The 19939-nt window shown below is 39.3% G+C and overlaps 1 protein-coding gene across 1 annotated transcript in view; it reads right to left on the reverse strand.

The window, feature by feature from the left end:
- CPNE3 (copine 3) overlaps positions 1 to 19939 on the reverse strand; it is a 56345-nt gene that overhangs the window by 36217 nt on the left and 189 nt on the right. Inside the window, exons 2-5 of the mRNA XM_041769355.1 lie at positions 5647 to 5786; positions 5187 to 5366; positions 3087 to 3161; positions 1591 to 1662 (exon numbers count right to left, since the gene is read on the reverse strand). Coding sequence (XP_041625289.1) covers positions 1591 to 1662; positions 3087 to 3161; positions 5187 to 5366; positions 5647 to 5778 — 459 coding nt within the window. The 5' untranslated portion in view covers positions 5779 to 5786. The remainder of the gene's footprint in view (positions 1 to 1590; positions 1663 to 3086; positions 3162 to 5186; positions 5367 to 5646; positions 5787 to 19939) is intronic.

A 19939-nucleotide genomic window follows, 5' to 3' on the forward strand; every position in this document is an offset into this window, starting at 1 on the left:
CTATCCAAAGGCTCCTGGAGACGTGCCAATTGTTTTCAGGAACAAACTTAACGAGGTTCCCATAGGCTAAAGTTAAGATAATTTAAGCATCAATAAGAGTTCACTGATAAAGAGCTCATAGCAACACTAAAAATAAAAAACAACAAACAAACAAACAAAAAAAACCACATTGTCACATTTAGAGGATGATAGGCAACCAACTTATTCTGTGAAATGGTGTATATGAAGGAAAATAATCATTTTAATTTGCTTCCTGTACAATCATATCTCAGAATAATAAATACCTAACATGGGTAAGAATACTTTAATCTATAGAAGTATCCTCATTAATAATTGAAGAAGCAATGATACCATGAGAATCTCATGATTTAACAGACTCTTTAACACATTTAAAAAAATAAAATAAAATAGCACATTTAGATAGTATAATTATCATCAGTGTTCACTAACATCCCAAAAAGAACTCAACAATGTGACCCTCCTGATGTAAACACATGCCACCACCTATTGAATTGTTGCCTTACCTACAATTCAAAATACCATCAGATCATTTCTCTAAATTCAGTTACCAGCTTACAGAAATCAGGAAATAAAGGTAGAGAGAGGAATATGAATACTTGTGGTATCATTTAACAATCAGCTATATGCAATGTTACAACTTCTATGGGACAACGGAGTCCATTTCTTTATTGAATAAGTTCCATGATGGACGAAAGGATGGATGGGATGAAAGGAGGAAATGTGAGGGAATAAAGGAGAGAGGGAGGGAGGAAGGAAGTAAAAGAAAGGAGGGAACTTATCGTTTAAAGAAGACTTGAAACATATTAACCAATTATACTGTTTAAAGAACCTTTGGAGATACACCAAAATATTTACAGAATAAATGATATGATGTCTGGGAGGAGCGAAGGTAGATAGAGGTGGAGATGAAACAAAATTGGCCATGATTTATAAGTGTTGAAGATGGATGATGGGGACATGCAGGGTTTTTTAAAGACTATTCTATTTTTGTATGTTTAAATTTTTCAAAAAAAAAAAAAAAAAAAAAGTCCCTGGCTACTAATCTAAGATGTTTGCAAATTGAATTGTAAGGTAAATGTAAATGACAAAAAAAAAAAAAAAAAAAAAAAAAAAAATTGGTTTATGTGATTAAATAAAAAATCAAGGAATTATTCTAATTCATGCTATATACTAAATTGTTGTGTTATTATTGTGTTGTGAATTCGTTCCTCATTTAAAAAAAATATTGACTTTTGGAAGCAAAGAGGAAAACCCAATAGAGCATGGAATTTCTATTTCTTTCCTTAAGGTAATCCAACAACACTCTCTCAAATGCCTTTTACAATAACAATACTTTTAATAACGCCTCCTTTAAGCTAGACAATCCCTTTGATAACATCTAGAGGAAAGAGGTAAAAGAAGATGGCTTCTGCTTAAACGTACATAGAAAAGTAGAATTTGGAAGTAACTAAATAAGTGATGCTTAGATGATGGAGTTCATAATACTAATTGCATTACTATTTGTTTCAAAAAGGAATCAAGGTGAGGCAAAACATGATATCCTTGTGGAAATGTGTATCAACTACTCACCTTATTGTCGAGTTTTCTTGCCTCCATTTCAAACAAGACCACTCTGTTATCCTTTATTTCCTCAGCTGAAATCTAAGAGTAGATAAGGTAAGTAAAAGACCATATGTTTTAGGAGCTCTGATAAACTCAGAAGTATTGATTTATTCTGTTATCTCATAATAGATACAGTCTGTACTAATATAAATAGATTTTTAAATCTTTGATAAAAAAAAATAGTACCATCCAGAAAGACTGATCATTATTTCTTTTAATTATATAAAATAAATATTTTCTCAAAATATGCCAAATCTGTATTATTCAACTTACTTTTCAAATGTTGTTGCCCTGGATCTTCACCATTTCATTGAAAAATCAAAGCCCTGAAAGACTGCATGACCCTACCTAAAGCTCTCCTAAAGTAAATCATACCTAGAGAACACTTTAAATTGAAATAACAGATCGACATTTTTCATCCAATGTAACTGAAAAAATCTTATTCTACTTAAAAATTCCAGGCTATCATTACCCTAAGGGCAATAAAACTAACTAACTACTGTAATGTTCTGTCTCACAGAAGTCATCACCCCAAAGACATTTAACATTCTTATGCCTCCGGAGATTTAAACTAGGGCAAAATAGTTGCTTAGGGAAATGCCCTGAGAGTGACGATAACCCTCAAACATGACTCTCTCAGGGAGCCAGCCTTCCATTCTCAGACAGAGCTAAAGTTAGTAACTATTGCTCGAGGCAGTGATAATCTGGACAGAAACTCTAGAAGATAATTACTTTATCCTATTATTTAAAGATACTTATTTAAAGTATGGCATTATATAATTTGAAATCTAAAACAGTATAAAGCACATATTCATTTGCCTAGGACCAGTAATTAGCAATTGAAAAATCTGAACAGAAGATGGGCAGGAGAGTGCAAGCACAAAAAAAGATAGTTAAGAGTTGAGAGGTTCAGGGGTGCCTGGCTGGCTCAGTTGCAAGAACATGTGACTCTTGATCTGGGGGTCATGAGTTCTAGCCCCACATTTAAGTTATTATTTAAATAACTAAATTAAAACTTAAAAAAAGAAAGAGTTGAGAGGTTTAGCGGGCATAGCATAAGATCCATTTGGAATGAAATCCATTATGCAGTTTCCTTGCTATTGGGGGAACTGTGTTTGTTTTGGAGACGCTCAAATTAATCCATTCAGATGATTAAGCCATTTCTCTCTAACTTGGGAGTTTACAGTTCCGTGTGGAGAGAGAGGCAAGCATCACCAAGGTGCACCTGATTCCATGGGCAATTTAAAAGACTCAAAGAAGGAATTCCCACATCGCATTTTTCTCCTTTTTGACCCAACACATTTCTCATTTGTGATCATTATAGGTCAAGTACAGATGAAGGGCAACATTTGGGATCAAATGACAAAGCATAGCTATAGAATATTTGTCTGCTTTGCATAGTTTCAGCATGTCCTATTATGCTAAAATCTTTTCAGGCAAAAGACAAGTATCTTATTGTTTACCGTGATGCTCCCTTTCCCCGCAGGTCTGCCATTTTTAAGCACCAGTGGTCGAGTGAGCTTCTTACTGGAAACAATCTGTTAAAATTGAAAAGTGATACAAAGAGCTATTTCACTTCACCATGTGAATTTTTAAGCTGAATGATTTCAAAAACAGTTGAGAATAAAGTTGATTTAAAGTCATTAGAAATGGAAACATTAAATCCATGCCTTAAGGATTTAGAGACTATAAAACACATCTACACATTTAAAACCCACTGGAGGGAAGCCTGGGTGGCTCAGTGGTTGAATGACTGCCTTTGGCTCAGGAGCTGATCCCGGGATCCCCGCATCAAGTCCTGCATCGGGCTCCCCAAGGAGCCTGCTTCTTCCTCTGCCTATGTCTCTGCCTCTCTCTCTGTGTCTCTCATGAATATAAAATCTTTTAAAAAATAAATTAAATAAATAAATAAATAAAACCCACTGGAAAAGATTTCCAGGGAGCCAGTCCTGGCAGATATTATCTTCCCAACCTCTAGTTTCTTTATCAACTACTTCAAAGTTCAACTTCTTCCCTGTAATGGACAAAGAGGGACAAGTTCTCTTCATATATACCAATCACTGAGCTAAAAACCCTGTAGGGAAGAGGTGGGCCTGAGAACACTCAATAAATGGGAATCAATTGTTCAACTGACACAGAACTTGAATATATATAACTCCCACAAAATATCATTTTATTTTTTTTAAAGATATATGCATCAAAGTTTTAGAAAACTGATCAGCTTCAGCTTCATATTGTCCTTGAGACATAGGAAATACCCCAAACAATTCACTGAAAAGTAAACAAATCTCAGCAATAAGTGTCACCCACTGAAAAAACAAGGACTCCTCTCTCCTGAGGCCTTCCCAGCAATATTACAAATGGTCATGACCTCTCTTGATTTTTTTTTTTAAGATTTGGTTTATGTATTTATTTGAGAGAGAGAGCACATATGAGCAGGGGGGTAGGAGAGGTGAGGGGGGGAAAGGAGCGGAGGGAGAGGGACAAGCAGACTCCCGACTGAGCAGGACCTCAGGACCCTGAGACCACAACCTAAGCTGCAATTAGGAGTCTGAGCCACCCAGGTGCTCTATGATTTCTCTTTGGAAGTCAGACTCTAAGAAAGGAGCAAAATGGTAAACCTACAGATGCAACTCTTCCCTGATCAAATCTGCCATAAAAAAAATTTAATTTTATATAATAGAATGGGGTAATAGCCACCTGAATTGCCACTATTAATTAAGCAACTATGCATGGACCTTAGATGTGAAGGTAGAAACAGTAGAGACTACCATGGTGAGCACAGGGTGGTTCTCCAAACTACTCAAGGGGGTCAGAGGTGGCTTACTGGGGAGGAAGGCTTACACTGAGGTATCTAAGGTTGAGGAAGAGCAAGCCAGGTAAAAGGGACAGTGCTGGGCCATCAGGGATCTAGAGGGACCAGTCACGTTAGTTAGAACATCAGAGAAGCTACTGTTACTTTGAAAGCATTTATTACTTAAACATAAGAACAAAATTGTAGGGGTGCTTGATTGGTTCAGTCAGGTAAGCCTCTGACTCTTGATTTTGGCTCAGGTCATGACCTCAGCGTCCTGAGACTGAGCCTGGCATCAGTCTGCTTGACCCTCTCCCTTCCCTCTGTCTCTCTGTCACTCTCTGTGCTCGCTCTCTCTCAAATAAATAGTAAATAAAATCTTTAAAAAAAATGTTTTTAAAAGAACAAAATTGTGCTAAAATCTGTAAATAGTACACAAAGCAGTTAGAACAATAGTATTACTTATTGAAATGTCAAATGAAACACTCCTAACTCAAAAGAATTAATGAGCTTTTCCAAAAATACACGGTCCTTGCCCTTGTGAAAAATAAGGTAAATTCTATAATGTTCAAACCAAACATACTAATATATGATTCAGGTCTTTTTTTTATTTTTTTATTTTTTATTTTTTATTTTTTTTATGATTCAGGTCTTTAAAGTGATTACATACTTTTCAACTCTAAAAATTAATGAGCACTTTTTTAAAAAAACACCCAATTCTCTAGTTAAAATTTAGATACAATATACTGCAGTAGCTAGTTATACTCACTTGTCCAAGGGTACATTCAAATTCTCCTAAGAAGTCATCATCACTCAGCGCTACGGTTTTGTTGTCAATGTCATAAATACCAAATTTCAATTTCTGAACCACTTCGAAGTAGTAGTCAATAATAAATGTCTTGGAAAATGTGGGATTCAAGCAATTCTTAATCCTTTCTGTGCGATCAACCTATATGCACCCCCAAAACAAAAAATTTCTTCAGGTCAAAGTGCATTTACATTTTAGCATCTTTATGTACTACAGGAAACTATATATAAGCATAACAGATAGCTAAAGAAAGTTTCTATATGTAGATGAAAAATTCCACAGTCAAGGAAGACAAACATGCCCCCAAAAAACTGCATTAACACCTGAAATGTTTTCATTATTTTTTAACAGTTTTAACAAGTGCTTCACATTATCAAGAGAGCAATTCATACTGCTTTTCACCTACAGTATTTAACATTACCTCATACCACTGTTGACCACTCGTATTCAAAAATAACACACATAAAGGGTCCGACTTTGACCCTACATCCATATCCAAAAGATTGTCACAGGAAACATTCAGCTCCACCTTCGTAACGCATTGGGCAGCCATCTCTGGAGCTGTGAGAAAGCCAAGGAAATGAGAAAGCTCATGAAATGGTGCCTTTAAGAAGTACATACGGTCCCACTGAAATAGCTGAATTCTTAGGACAGACTGTCAAAATAGGATCATGGAGTAAACTTGCTAGAATAAGACCGTTAGGATGTGCCTCCTGGCAATTCAGGTGGCTATTACCCCATTCTAGTATTTAGTCAGATTCTCTTGCTGGGATGAAACTCATTTACTGTATAACAATAAAATGCAGCTTTCAAAATGGCCAATAGAACATATTATTCTTTTTTTCACTTCACTATAAGTTTTACCATTCAGAAAAAGTTCAAGTATATTCTTGATCTTTCACATAAAGGTAAATACTGTATTCAGCTGAATAACAAAATGAATCAAACTTCAACCTTTATTTTATTTTTATCTGTTTATTAACAAGATACTGAGTGAGATATTTTATTTTCAAAGAATTTCGGGGGCACCTGGCTGGCTTAGTTGGTGGAGCATGAGACTCTTGATCTCTGGTTGTGGGTTCAAGCCCTGCATTGGGTATAGAGATTACTTAAAAATAAAATCTTAAAAACAAGTTCATCTAAGATTCAAACCTGGGGAATAAAAGACCCAAAGGACTCCCTAATTCCCCCCACACATCATCTCCCTACATTTTACAGCCATGGTTCTCAATCTTGGCTGCTTATTGGAATCAACCGCAGAGTTTTCAAAGCCACTGATGCCAGAGTCCCACACAAAGAGATTTAACTGGTTTAGGGTGCAACCTGGGCATCAGCTCCTTGGATGACTCTAATTTGTAGACAAGGTTGGCAAACCCAGTCTCCCAGAGAGCATCTAATGAATAGGCATGGCTCATGCTTCCTGAAGACTTGCTAAGAAATACCACAGTTAGCCTAACTTTCACACATCCCCCCTCACTCCAATCTCCAGTCAATATATGAAAATGACCAGGGACAAGTAGAGTACTTGGGAGCTGGCCTTGAGAGTCAACATATTGAGGGTGAGGGAAAGAAAGGAATTGCACATGTAACCAAAAAGAGGACACAGGCATTGCATTTCTCAGCTGAAAGTCCACTTAGCCAGCTGTCTAACAGTCCAGTGGAGGTTGATGGTGGTAGGACAGGTTCTCAAGGTAGGAAGATAACTCCTCCCTTGAGCAGTCAGGGTGGCTTATCACCACCTTCAGCCCAGGATGTGATCCTGGAGACCCAGGATCGAGTCCCACATCAGGCTGCCTGCATGGAGTCTGCTTCTCCCTCTGCCTGTGTCTCTGCCTCTCTGTCTCTGTCTCTCATAAATAAATAAAATCTTAAAAAAAAAAAAAAAAGAAGGAGGAGGAGGAGGAGGAGGTAACCCCTCCCCTAGAGCTGCTGGTAACATCCTTAGAATATGGAGTATATAATGCCCTTGACCTCCACTTTGAGATGAGCTGAAATTCTGGGACAACAGGAACAAATCCACTCATGATCCTGTTATGTTTAAATAGGATATCTGTGCTGTACAAAATGACTAATCAGGTCTGAAATGACAAGGATTACTATGAAAAGAGCCCTTTGGCAATGTCAATAACAACTCATGTCTCAGGGAAATTCTTTAATTACTCTAATGGACTCTCTAAAAATCATAGCAATACTCAAAGTGTGGCAAAAATCAATACCAGCATTTAATATTCCTAAGTTAAAGGAGAATGAGAAAAATAAGGTAGGTTTCATACATTTAGTAGCTAGAGATTCCTCTTAAAACCAATGTTACATGTGTGTATCTCCACTTGGGAAGAGAATTATTCTTTAATAAGAAACAAAATTCACAAATTCCCGATTTGTCTACTAAATATCCTACCCAGGTATTTTGTAAAACTAAAACTACTATAAATTCAGATTTCTTTGTTTTGCCACTTTACATTGTCCAAATTATTAAGTGCCAAAATACACAATGCTGACAATATGTGCCAAAGTTATAAAGATCAAGGAGAAATCACTGAAGCAGACAGAGGAGAATTAGCAGTACTAAGAGTGTGTGGGTGAGACTGACATTCCCTGGGCTTTGAAGGATTCCATTAGGTGAAGAGAGAGAACAGCACAGAGGTAGAAAAACCAAGACATGAGAAGGCACAGAGAGGACACCTCATCATGTGTCTCAGAAGTGAGGATCCACACGTTGGGGGAAACCAAGCTGGACAGGAAGAGAAACAAGTTTGGTGTCCTAAGAGCCAGGCTGAAGAACTCAGGGGAGTGGGTAAGAAGGTGCTAGGGAAAGTTCTCAAACTGGGAATAGGATGAAATGGCTTCTTTTTAAATGTCACTTGTGTCAGGACACCTGGATGGCTTGGTCAGTTAAGCGTCAAACTCTTGATGTCAGCTCAGGTCTTTGCCCCTTCCTCTTCATCGCCTCATTTGACAAGCTCTGGAATCAGACAGCTGAGTTCTCCTCTGGGCCCCACCACTGACCTAATGATGTGTGACCTCAGGAGAGAGTCTTAACTTCCCTATAACACCTCAGTTTCCTCATCTGCACAATGAAAATAACCAGAAAGCCTTCAAAGTGCCAAGGATGGGGAGAATTCAACAGAAAATATATATCTATGTGTGAAGTCAGTCTCAAAGCAAAGAGGCACAACACATCAGAGGAGCATTATTTTTTTCCCCTAACAATGCTCATACAAGAGCTACAAAAACAACATGCCAGACACACCTCATTATTTAGTAAATTGTTGACAGTTACATTACTACATCACTGTTAAGACACAAATTTCCTCCATTAACAGCATTCCCCCATGAAAATGACTCTGAATGCATCCTCATTTTTTTTTTTTCTAGAAACTCATTATGGCTGAATGACAAATTGAAGAAATTACATAAACAATCAGGTCTGGAACCTTGTTAATAGCAACATTCATGAAGATGCTCTTTTCATTTCCTCTCATTGTCATCATCCAGCACATGATATACAATTTAAAAAGAGCTTTAGAGTATTCTTTTATGATGGAAGAAACTAAAGCAAATGTTTTGTACCCTTTCAGTATGGAAAATAGGAGATTTGGCTGGAATAAGTGGGCAGAAGAATGTGTGTGCACAACTAAAGAATGATTCCGGGATCCCTGGGTGGCGCAGTGGTTTAGAGCCTGCCTTTGGCCCAGGGCGCGCGATCCTGGAGACCCGGGATCGAGTCCCACATCAGGCTCCCGGGGCATGGAGCCTGCTTCTCCCTCTGCCTGTGTCTCTGCCTCTCTCTCTCTCTGTGACTATCATAAATAAATTAAAAATTAAAAAAAAAAAAAAAGAATGATTCCATGTATTTTACTACTCAAAAAGCAGGATGAGAGAGAAGACAGAAAGAGCCTCTAGGAATGGATAGTACCTTATTACTATACAGATTATTTATTGGAGAATTTCTAAAATACAAATAACCCCTGGAAATACTAAACCTATGAACCATTCTCCCTAGTCTCCATAGTCACCCTAATTTTCCTGAATCAACATTATATAACACAGACAGTTCATAAGAATTAAAAATTAAGACCCAATCACTGAAGTTGGGCTAAATGTATGAAATTTAAGGCATATATATATAGTCACTCCTATGCCAGAGCTGAAAATTCTTGTCTCGTGTGCTTTTTCTTTTCCCATCTTCCCTTAAAGGTATTCCTTACATCTACTCAGTAAAGCAGATTCTGCCTAGAATCTGCAAATCTCTCTCAACTATGGAGGTGTAGAACCTTCTCTATACCCATGGTCACAACTACTTCAGATCTTCTGTAGCTCTACCTGCCTACTTAATGGTCTCCAGATGGGCACTCTCACTGCCATCCTCTCTACTCATATCATGATTTTATCACTTCTGATTAAAAAAAAAAAAAATCGGGGAACCTGGGTGGCTCAGTCGATTAAGCATCTGCCTTCCACTCAGGTCATAATCCCAGTCCTGGGATCAAGCCCAGCATTGGGCTCCCTGCTCAGTGGGGAGTCTGCTTCTCCCTCTGCCCCTCCCCACTTGTGCTCACTCGCATGTGCTCTCTCTCTCAAATAAATAAAATATTTAAAAAAATAAAATAAACAGGGCAGCCTGGGTGGCTCAGCCGTTTAGCTCTGCCTTTAGCCCAAGGCCTGATCCTGGAGACTTGGGATTAGTCCCACATCAGGCTCCCTGCGTGGGGCCTGCTTCTCCCTCTGCCTGTGTCTCTGCCTCTGTGTGTGTGTGTGTGTGTGTGTGTGTGTGTGTGTGTGTGTGTCTCATGAATAAATAAAATCTTTAAAAATAAATTAAATTAAATTAAATTAAATTTTAAAAAATCATTACTGGCTACCCAGGGTCTACCCTAGTCCAATGAGCTATACCTGGAATTCATGGCTCTGTCTACATCTGCCCCCAGCCTGCCCATCTAAGTTCCTCAAGATCCACTTTAAATGACACTTTCTCCATAAAGCTGTTGCTGATACTCCCCTGGTGCGGTTATGGTACTGACAATATTTTCTTTAGACTATCGTTACTTGTATGTATGGCTCATCACCCTTTCTATCTACTGTGAGCTGACAGGGACCTGTGCTTTACTTCTTCCTCTTCATCCTGAAGCACAACATCTGGCACAGGTTTTTCATGACAGGAACAGCAGTAACTCTGGAGTCAGTATACTTGGTTCAAATTACCTTCTATTTGGGTGTGTTAGCTTTACCAAATTATCAGTCTGAACCTCAATTTCCTCATCTATAAAATAGGGATAAAAAAAATTACCTGACAATTGTAGATTTGTAGGGCACTCAGCATTTTTAGATAGCCTACAAATTGTAGCAATTGTTAATTTATTAACTACTCAAATATTTTAATTGATAGTGCCAGCATCAATGGCTTATTATTCAATAGTAAGACAAAAGCACCTTTCTCATTCTTGTTTATAAAGAACTTCTCAGAAAAATAATAAAAGAATGTCTGGAATTTACAAAAATTAATCTGCCAAGCAGGCTGCCTTTACTATAGATAAGTGCTAATTTTCCTAAATCCCCTCAGAAGAGTTTGTTTACCTGAGGTACTGCATAGTTGTTGCATGAGGGAAGGGGGGGCCAGAGCCAGTGACAGTGACTCATTATTTGTCATAGAACAATTGGGAGGGAGAAGTCAGTGCCCAGCCACCAAAGTCTTTTTACTAAACTTCACTCTTTAGCTACTAAATGAAGAGGTTGGCAACATTACAAAGTTCTCAAAGGTTCCTTCTGGTTCGTATACCATGATTCACTAACCGCTGCTATTCGTAGTGCATGCTGCATGGCTTCCACTGAATTCGAGCAGGGTAACCTTGGGGCAACTGGAATGGTGCCCAGCAACATCAGCAGTACACACCCTATGCAGTGTTTCAAACTGTGTGGCTCGGAACAGCAAAGGTGTCCTGCTCGACCTCCCTCCAAAAAAATGGGAGAAGGGTAGTAACAGGGCAGTAAATTTAAGAGCCTCCACTACTTGGAGGTCCCAGGTCAAATGAACAAGTGTTTACATTAAGAGGTTATAGATGGCACCCATTATCATGCTAAGGACAGTGGGGACATGATACAGCAATAGAAGACCTTGGAACTCATTATAACCACATCGGGGCAATCCATTCATTTAACAATTTTTTAATGAGAATCTTCCTTTTTTTTTTTAATCTTCTATGTGTTCTAAACGGGGTAGGGGAAGAAAGCAAAGCAAAAGCAAAATACCTAGGTACCTAAGTATACACAGAAATAACACACAACAATATAAAACTGTGTGGTGCAGAGAGGAAAGAATCAAAGTGCCCTCAGAGCTGGAGAAGAAATCTAGAGATTTCTTTTTCTTTTCTTTTTTTTTTTTTTAAGATTTTATTGATTTATTTGACACAGAGAGAGACAGAGAGCACAAGCAGGTGGAGCAGCAGGCAAGGGAGAGGGAGAAGCAGGCTTCCCATTGAGGACAGAGAGCCTGACATGGGGCTGAATACCAGGACTCTGGGATCATGACCGAGCCAAAGGCAAAAGCTTAACCGACTGAGCCACCCAGGCGCCCCAAGATTTCTGTTTTTACAGAGGATTAAAACTATACTCCATTATAAAGGAATTTTTTTTAAAAGAATTTATTTATTCATTCACGAGAGACACAGAGAGAGAGAGGGGGGCAAAGACACAGGCAGAGGGAGAAGCAGGCTCCATGCAGGGAGCCCGATGTGGGACTCGATCCCAGGTCTCCAGGATCACGCCCTGAGCCTAAGGCAGGCGCCAAACTGCTGAGCCACCCAGGGATCCCCATTATAAAGGAATTTATATTCATGTTGTCACTTGCTACTGAATTTTTTTACCCTTAAATTTAAAGCTAGAGAGTGGGAGAAGGGAAAATGGAAAGAGTTAATAAATATACAAGACTAGATAATTTCTGGTTTTTGCTTTCTACAATATTCTCAAAATGCTTCCAAACAATATATTATCTTATTATCTTCTGAACTTTACCAAAAAATCCTAGTAAACTGGGCAGGACAAGCATTAATACTATATGGCTAGAGGTCAATACACCAGAGCTATGACTATAATATCTGGATTGCCGGAGACTATGTTAAATAATATTCAGCACATTGTTAACTTTCAAAACAATAGTGTCTACTAGAAAAAATAACAATAATTGGCCCCAATGTTTAAATTACTTGCCCAAGATAAACAAGTTACTAAGTAGCAAGGCCAAGACAAGAACCCAGATTTGTTTCCTATCATGCCAAAATGCCCCCAGAGCACCAAAGCCTGTACTTAATCATTACTTAGTATAATAGCAACATTCTCTAATTAATTTCCCTATAGCTTTTTAATTAGTATATCAAATGTAAATATTCAGCCTGACACAAATTAATGAATATGATCTCATAAAATTAGAAAATCAATATTGAGGCTACGACTATGATCATCTTTCTTTAAACAAAGGTAACCCAGAATAAACAGTAGTGGCCAAACAAGGACGCCTGCGTGGCTTAGTCGTTGAGCATCTGCCTTCGGCTCAGGTCATGATCCTGGGGTCCTGGGATGGAGTCTCTGCATCAGGATCCCTGCAGGGAGCCTGCTTCTCCCTCTGCCTTTGTCTCTACCTCTCTCTGTGTCTCTCATGAATAAATAAGTGAACTCCTAAAAAAAAAAAAAAAAAGTAGCAGCCAAACAGTGGAAGAACTGGAATGGTTTGTATTTCTATCACAGCAGTTCCTCTTCAAAACAGCCCATTACACTGTGAATTACTTAAGGCTAAGAAAGCATTTTCTTCCTGCTGGAGTCTCCACATACACAGATCTACATGGGGGCTACAGGATCTCAGTGGTCTCTGGAGGTGGCAACATTAATTCTCTCAGGAATATACCACACTTAATACCCAGTGAAAACTTAACGTTAAAGGAATGTGCAGTAAGCCTGCCTTGTATTTATTAAGAAAGCGATGCCCACATTTTTTCTCTTAATCCCTGCAATGGAATACTAGAAATGGGGATAGAGAATTAGAATTAGGCCAAGCATTAAAGCACACAGAGAAAAGGGCATGTTTTCTTTTTAATGAGCAAAGGGACCAATAGGGTCACTGGACCAGGAGTGGGAAAAATAGTGTAAGTTCTGTGTCAGTCACACCACATGTGAGCAAGGGCTGTATGGCTCTAGGTATCAGGTTTTTCAATTGTTAACTCTAAGAGTTGAGCCAATCCCTTTTTTTCCTCATTAATTTTGTTTTATTTGAGAGAAAGAACATGAGAGTGTGTGTGCATGAGCAGGGGGAGGAGTAGAGGGAGAAGCAGGCTCCCCAATGAGCAGGGAGCCCCATGTGGGACTCGATCCCAGGACCCTGAGATCTTGCCCTGAGTCAAGGCAGATGCTTAACTAACTGAGCCACCCAGGCCCCCTGAGCCAATCCCTTTAAGTAACTTCTAAAGCCTCTTCTAGTTAATGTTCTGTGACTAATTTAATTACAGTGAGTACAGAATTTGTTTAGGAAGTAGTATTGAAAGAGTAGAAAAAAAATGTTTTAAAAAGTAATAGCAGAAAATTTATAAGAACCAAAAAGAGAAATGGAAGGAAAAGAATAAAATTTTCCAAATTCAGCTTCCATCTCCCACTACTGAAGAGCTGTACCCGAAAAAATATATATATTTAGATATTTTCCCATCAGCTAGGTACTTTTCTGTCATCATTAAATATTCTATCCTCAGATGACTTGAAAAAGTAATACATATCAACAAACAAAACACAGGGCCCAATCTATTCGGTACCCGCAGCATAATAAGGAAGCGAGTTTTACTATCATCCATGGAATCTCACATTATTTAACTCCCAGCTCATATCACAGAAAATTCCTATGATTATATATTGATCTGTTTTATGATTCATAGCAGGTTATAGGGTTTACTTCACATGTGTTTCAGATTAGACCGCTTTACTAATCCCTTGGCTGCTTTATACACATTTTGGAAATGTTGCTGATTATATCATCGAGCCTATCAAATGAACAGTTCATAGTAGGTGCACTGAGTGAAGTGTTAATAAAAGCTAGAAGCAGTTGTAACATCTCAATATTGCTCCCCTTTGGAAGCATGCATCTTGGCAAAATTAGCTACAAAGTAATTATCTATAAAGTGAATCATCTTTTACCAAAAATGGCGTTGATAAAAATCAGAACTATATCCTCTAGCAGGAATTTCCAGGATGCTCAGTTGAAAAATGTTAAATGTGTAAGGACTCAGTAAAGCTTCTGGCAGTTTGGATATTATATAAAGGCATAGCAACCTGCTGAGACTAATGTCCCTTGGTGCTTTTAAGAGCTTTAAGAACTCCTCACCTTGGGATCCCTGGGTGGCTCAGCAGTTTAGTGCCTGCCTTAGGCCCAGGGCGTGATCCTGCAGTCCTGGGATCGAGTCCCATGTCGGGCTCCCTGCATGGAGCCTGCTTCTCCCTCTGCCTGTGTCTGTGCCTCTCTCTCTGTGTGTCTCTCATGAATAAATAAATAAAATCTTTAAAAAAAAAAAGAACTCCTCACCTTCCTAGATGTTGGGGCAGCCATCAGAATGTCTCACCTGGCCCTACTATCCAACTATGCCCAAGTCTAAAAGCACGCTTTCTAAAACTCAGCTCCCTTCCTCTCTTCTTAGCTGGACACCTACAATATTGAATTGGGCAAGATGAGCATTTCACATTTTGTCACTATATGCTCCTTTCTAGCTCATGGTGAACACAGACACAAAAAATTCTTTCAGTTTAAAGCTGGAACAACTACAACTACTTCATTCTCAAGATTTAAGCTGGTACGCTAAGCAGGGGCACCTGGCTGGCTCAGTCAAGTAGAGCATGTAACCCTTGATCTTGGGATTGTGAGTGCAAACTCCGCGATGGATGTAGAGATTACTTAAAAATAAAATCTTAAAAAAAATTCACATGTTGAGCAAGGATTGTTGAAATGTTCATACATTTCCTGGTTTCAAGAATATTCCGTTTATGGTTACTTGGCACATAAACTTCAACTGGTTTTAACTTTCTGGCAATCCTCTATTTCCCAACCACAAACAGTTTAATAATACTATTCATCCATTCAACACATATTTATAGAGTATCTACTGTGTGTCAGGTCCTTTCCTGAGGTGTTAAGAGAACAATGAACAAAACAAATATCTGACCCTGAGGTTATACTATAGGGAGAAAGACAATAAAAAAAGATAAGAAAAGGGGGGGGCACCTGGTTGGATCAGTCAGTAGAGCGTTGGACTCTTGACCTCCGGGTCATGAGTTCAAGTCCCATGTTGGGCATAGAACCTACTTTAAAAAAAAAAAAAGTAAGTAAAAAATAAAATAAAATAAAATAATAAGGTAAGTAATCAACCTAATGGATTATATAAGCCTGAAATGCTGAATGCCTAAGATGGGGAAGCCAGTCTCTTTTGAACAATATATATTATGTGATATTTGATGCACAGAAAAGAGTGTATGTAACATGTATGAGTTATAAAGTACAACAATCAATTAAACATCTGTAAAACTACCACTCATCTTAGAATCTTTGAATATCTATGTCAAGAGTCAGTCAAGTTTTTCAGTAAAGGAAAAAACAAGTAAATATGTTAGTTCTGTCTGGTCAAGAGGTCACATTCATGGTCTCTGTCACAACTTACTCAATCTGCCCTGGTAGAATGTAAGTGGTCACAGACTCGATGGGGATAGCAGTATTCTAATAAAACTTAATTTACAGAAACAAGGAGTGGGCTGGATTTTCCCATAGGCTGGAGTTTGCTGACCCTTGATCTCAGCCAAAGACTCTGAAATGTTGGAATCACAGACTCTTAGAACATTGGAATCATAGGCTATTTGACCCAAGGAATCCTACAGTGTTAGTTTCAGACTATTTGAATTACAGGATTCTAGAATGTCACACTAGAACCTCAGAGTGTTAGAGGTACAGCGCCTCAGTTGTTAGATGTTAGAATTTTGCATATGGTCTGGACATTAGTCAAGGAGTTCCAGCCCTGAGATGACCAGTATGCTACTGAACATTTGAAATGTGGTACCTCTGAGATGATGTGAGCATGATTTCCAAGACTGGTATGAAAAAGAAATGTGAGATCTCTCAATAACTTTTTAGATTAACCGCATACTGAAATGATAATATTTTAAGTATATTTGCTTAAATGAAATATATCACTAAAAATGTTTTTAAAAGATAAGTTAGTGAAATATATAGTATGCTAGGTGTTAAAGTGCTAAAGAAAAAAATTAAGCACAGGAGGGGAGAATTGAAGGTGGGGTATAATTCTAGATATTTTATAAGCTTATCCTGACAACACAATCGGAAATTACTTGCTTTGATTTTCGCTTTTTAAAAAATCCAGACCCCTAAACAGATGAAAATGTGACCAACAAGTTCCTCTTTACAGTTGCAGATACCTATTTTAACATGTACTACCACCTTAGAGGCATAGCAAACTAAAGCTCAGAAAATTGAAGTAGCCTGATGACAATGCATATTGCAATCATGCTGTGCTTTGGTAATTTTCACAGGAACCAGACATTGTATACTCAATTAGTAAGAGGACATTTCAAAATGATTTGCTGAAATGAATATGTAGTATCTCTTCTTTTTTTCATGGGAAAACTGTATTAATATGCTATCTATCTAACTTATGTTGGTAAATATGACCATTACACTGATTTTAATGTTTGTTTTTTTAAATATGACTGCAATCGGGGCACCTGGGTGGCTCAGTTAGTTAAGTGTCTACCTTCCGCTCAGATCATGATCTCAGGGTCCTGGGATCAAGCCCCTTGTTGGGGGGGGGGGGTCCCTGCTCAGCAGGGAACACGCTTCTCCCTCTCCTCCCCACTTGTGCTCTCTCAATAAATAAATAAATAAATAAATGAACAAACAAATAAATAAATAAATAAAATCTTTTAAAAGATATGATTGCAAAAAAAAAAAGATTGCACACTGATAAGCTGTTATATACTAAAAGAATACAGCTTCTCCAAAAGAACCTCAATATTCTTCTACTAGCTTCTTCAAATTTAAGCCAGCATAATCAACTTAAATGTAGTTATTATCATTTTACCAAATGTATATATAATGACTGGTTTTGATTATGTCAGAAACTTTAAAAATGTAGTTAAATAAAATCTATGATACTTTTTAGGTGCTCATTTAAACCTCTTCTCAGCCATCTTTCAACAGATCTTGAATCACATACTCACTACCTAATTATTTGTAGGACTTTAACCTGACTAGCAATCCTTATAATATAAATAAGAACGCAAAGGAAAAACATTGGTGGGAAGGAAGCTAACCTTGTAGGGTAAAGGTAATAGTGGGTACATTAAAGGAATGTCCAAGTTTGGGCTCCTCCAACTTGCTGAGTATTCTCAGTAGATGGTGTCATTGATTTTTGCTAAAAGATCCATCTCAGAGAATATGTTTTTGATGATCAGTGGTGGCTCATTACAGATCTTTGAAGGTCAAAATGTTATTTAGTCATATTTCAGATCCAACACTATTTTTGCTGACAGGCATACTTTCCAGGATAACAAATCACGGACAAAACCATTTTTTTTTTAAGGTAAAAAGAAAACTCTAAAAATAGTAGAAAAAAAGCATAGCAATAGAACTGAGAAAAAAAAGGGGGTCAAGGAAAATTATGTCTAAAGCTATCCCAAGAATTGATAGGAGCTAGGATACAGTATGAACTGGGTATCTGAACAGATGCAGCAAAGGAAATATTCAGGACCACAGTGATAGCATTGAAAAGAGAATATAAAAAAATATTTAAAGATGTGTAATTATAAGGTGACTTAAATTTATGTGGAAATCAAGACCATTGTCTATAAAGTGTTTACAGTTAAAAATGAAATTAGGACAGGTATCCAGTCATTATACAACCATTAAAATACAAAGAATCCTTTTGTTTCCTCGTTTCTGAAAATTCTTCTCCCTCTCTATTCTTCAGGGGCTAGGTCTGAAAGAAGAAATCCTGAAAGAAAACTGTACACTTCATTCTGAGATTTGTGCCAGGCATCTTTTAGTCTGGGGAGTGCTGAAATTCAGCTCCCCCTCACATCCAAAGTGTCTCCTCATGGTCCAGGCCCAAAAACTTGTTTCCTTGAATATTTTCAGCCCAGAGTGAGATACATTTTTCCAAAACACAAGCCAAAAGGAACTGCCTTGGGATCCCTGGGTGGCGCAGCAGTTTGGCGCCTGCCTTTGGCCCAGGGCGCGATCCTAGAGACCCGGGATCGAATCCCACGTCGGGCTCCCGGTGCATGGAGCCTGCTTCTCCCTCTGCCTGTGTCTCTGCCTCTCTCTCTCTCTCTCTCTCTCTCTCTCTCTGTGTGACTATCATAAATAAAAATTTTAAAAAAGAATGTGCTTTATAAAAAACAAACAAAAGGAACTGCCTTTAAAAATATCTCAGAAAGGCAAAAAAAAGTGGCCCTGGGTACCACACATTCAACTACCGGTTTCACTATAATTGCCATCATATAGGTCATCTGTTCTCAATTCTCCTTTCTGATCCTTTCCTGCTTCTCTCCACCTGTGCTCTATGCCTACGCAAGTTTAGTTTGGCTCTGACTGGCAGCACTCAGAACAGGAGTTTGCTGAAACCCAATAAATGACAACAGCAGAATGTACGTAGCTATCCGCAGCTTACCACTAACTCTGTGGCAGGCATTTTGTTGAGTGTTACATAAAAACCTTATGACATAGGATGTATTTTATCTCTATTTCACAAATGCAGAAAACAGGCCCTCAAGGGTTAAGTAACCTGCCCAAGGTCACACAGCTAACAAATGTCAAAGCATAAATTGGAAACCGAGGCATCTGTCTTATCCCAAACAGTAGTGTTCTTTACTTTTAGCCATAAAGCCTCTGCCCTGAAATCGTACAGAGACCTGGATTCCAACCCGAATGCCAACTAACCTAATCAGCACTCGTGTGATTTAGGAAGTCATTTAATCTGAGATCCAGGTGTGCAAGAGAAGAACAATAACCACCAAGTTTGCGGTTGTGAGCATTCAATGAGCTAACAGATATAAAAATTGCCTGGTGCAGTGTCTATGGGTCATGGTAACCCCAGAATTGCCTTATTGAATCCGGCATTCCCTCTATTTGACTCTGATTTGTTGAGGCAGCCACAGACGGGCAGCACCAAGGGTACGCAGCAGTCGAGGATCACCAGGCGCAACCTCGACGGCCGGTGCTTGGCCTCCCGCGGCTCGGGCCCTGCGCACCCGCGCACTGCGGCTCCTCCACGCCCCCGGCTGTAGGGACCCAAAACGCCGCACAGGACGGGGAGCCGGACCGCAGTGGGAGCTGTAGGATATCCCTCCCCACGCCCTTCTGCCCCGCTACGAAACTGAGCGTTACCCCCCACCCCCCGGCTCCTCCTGGAACCCCGGCTGCTCCGAAGCTGCCCCGCGCCCCCCCGCGCGGTGACCCCGTCCCGCCCCCTCCCCCTCCCCCCCTTCGGGTGCTGCGGTCCTCGGGCCCGTCTCCCTCCCCGGGCGCCGCCGGCCCAGGTGCGCGGACGCCAGGCCCGAGCTCCGCCCCCCCGGGCCGCGGACTTTGCAAGCCGGAGCTCGAGAGTCCCGGCCCCCCGCCGACGCCGCGCCCGGAGCCCGGGGAGCGCGTCCACGCCTGGGCCGAGCGGGCCCAGCCGCCCCCG

The sequence above is a fragment of the Vulpes lagopus genome, chromosome 9 (genome assembly GCF_018345385.1).
Source record: "Vulpes lagopus strain Blue_001 chromosome 9, ASM1834538v1, whole genome shotgun sequence".
Taxonomy (NCBI): Eukaryota; Metazoa; Chordata; class Mammalia; order Carnivora; family Canidae; genus Vulpes; species Vulpes lagopus.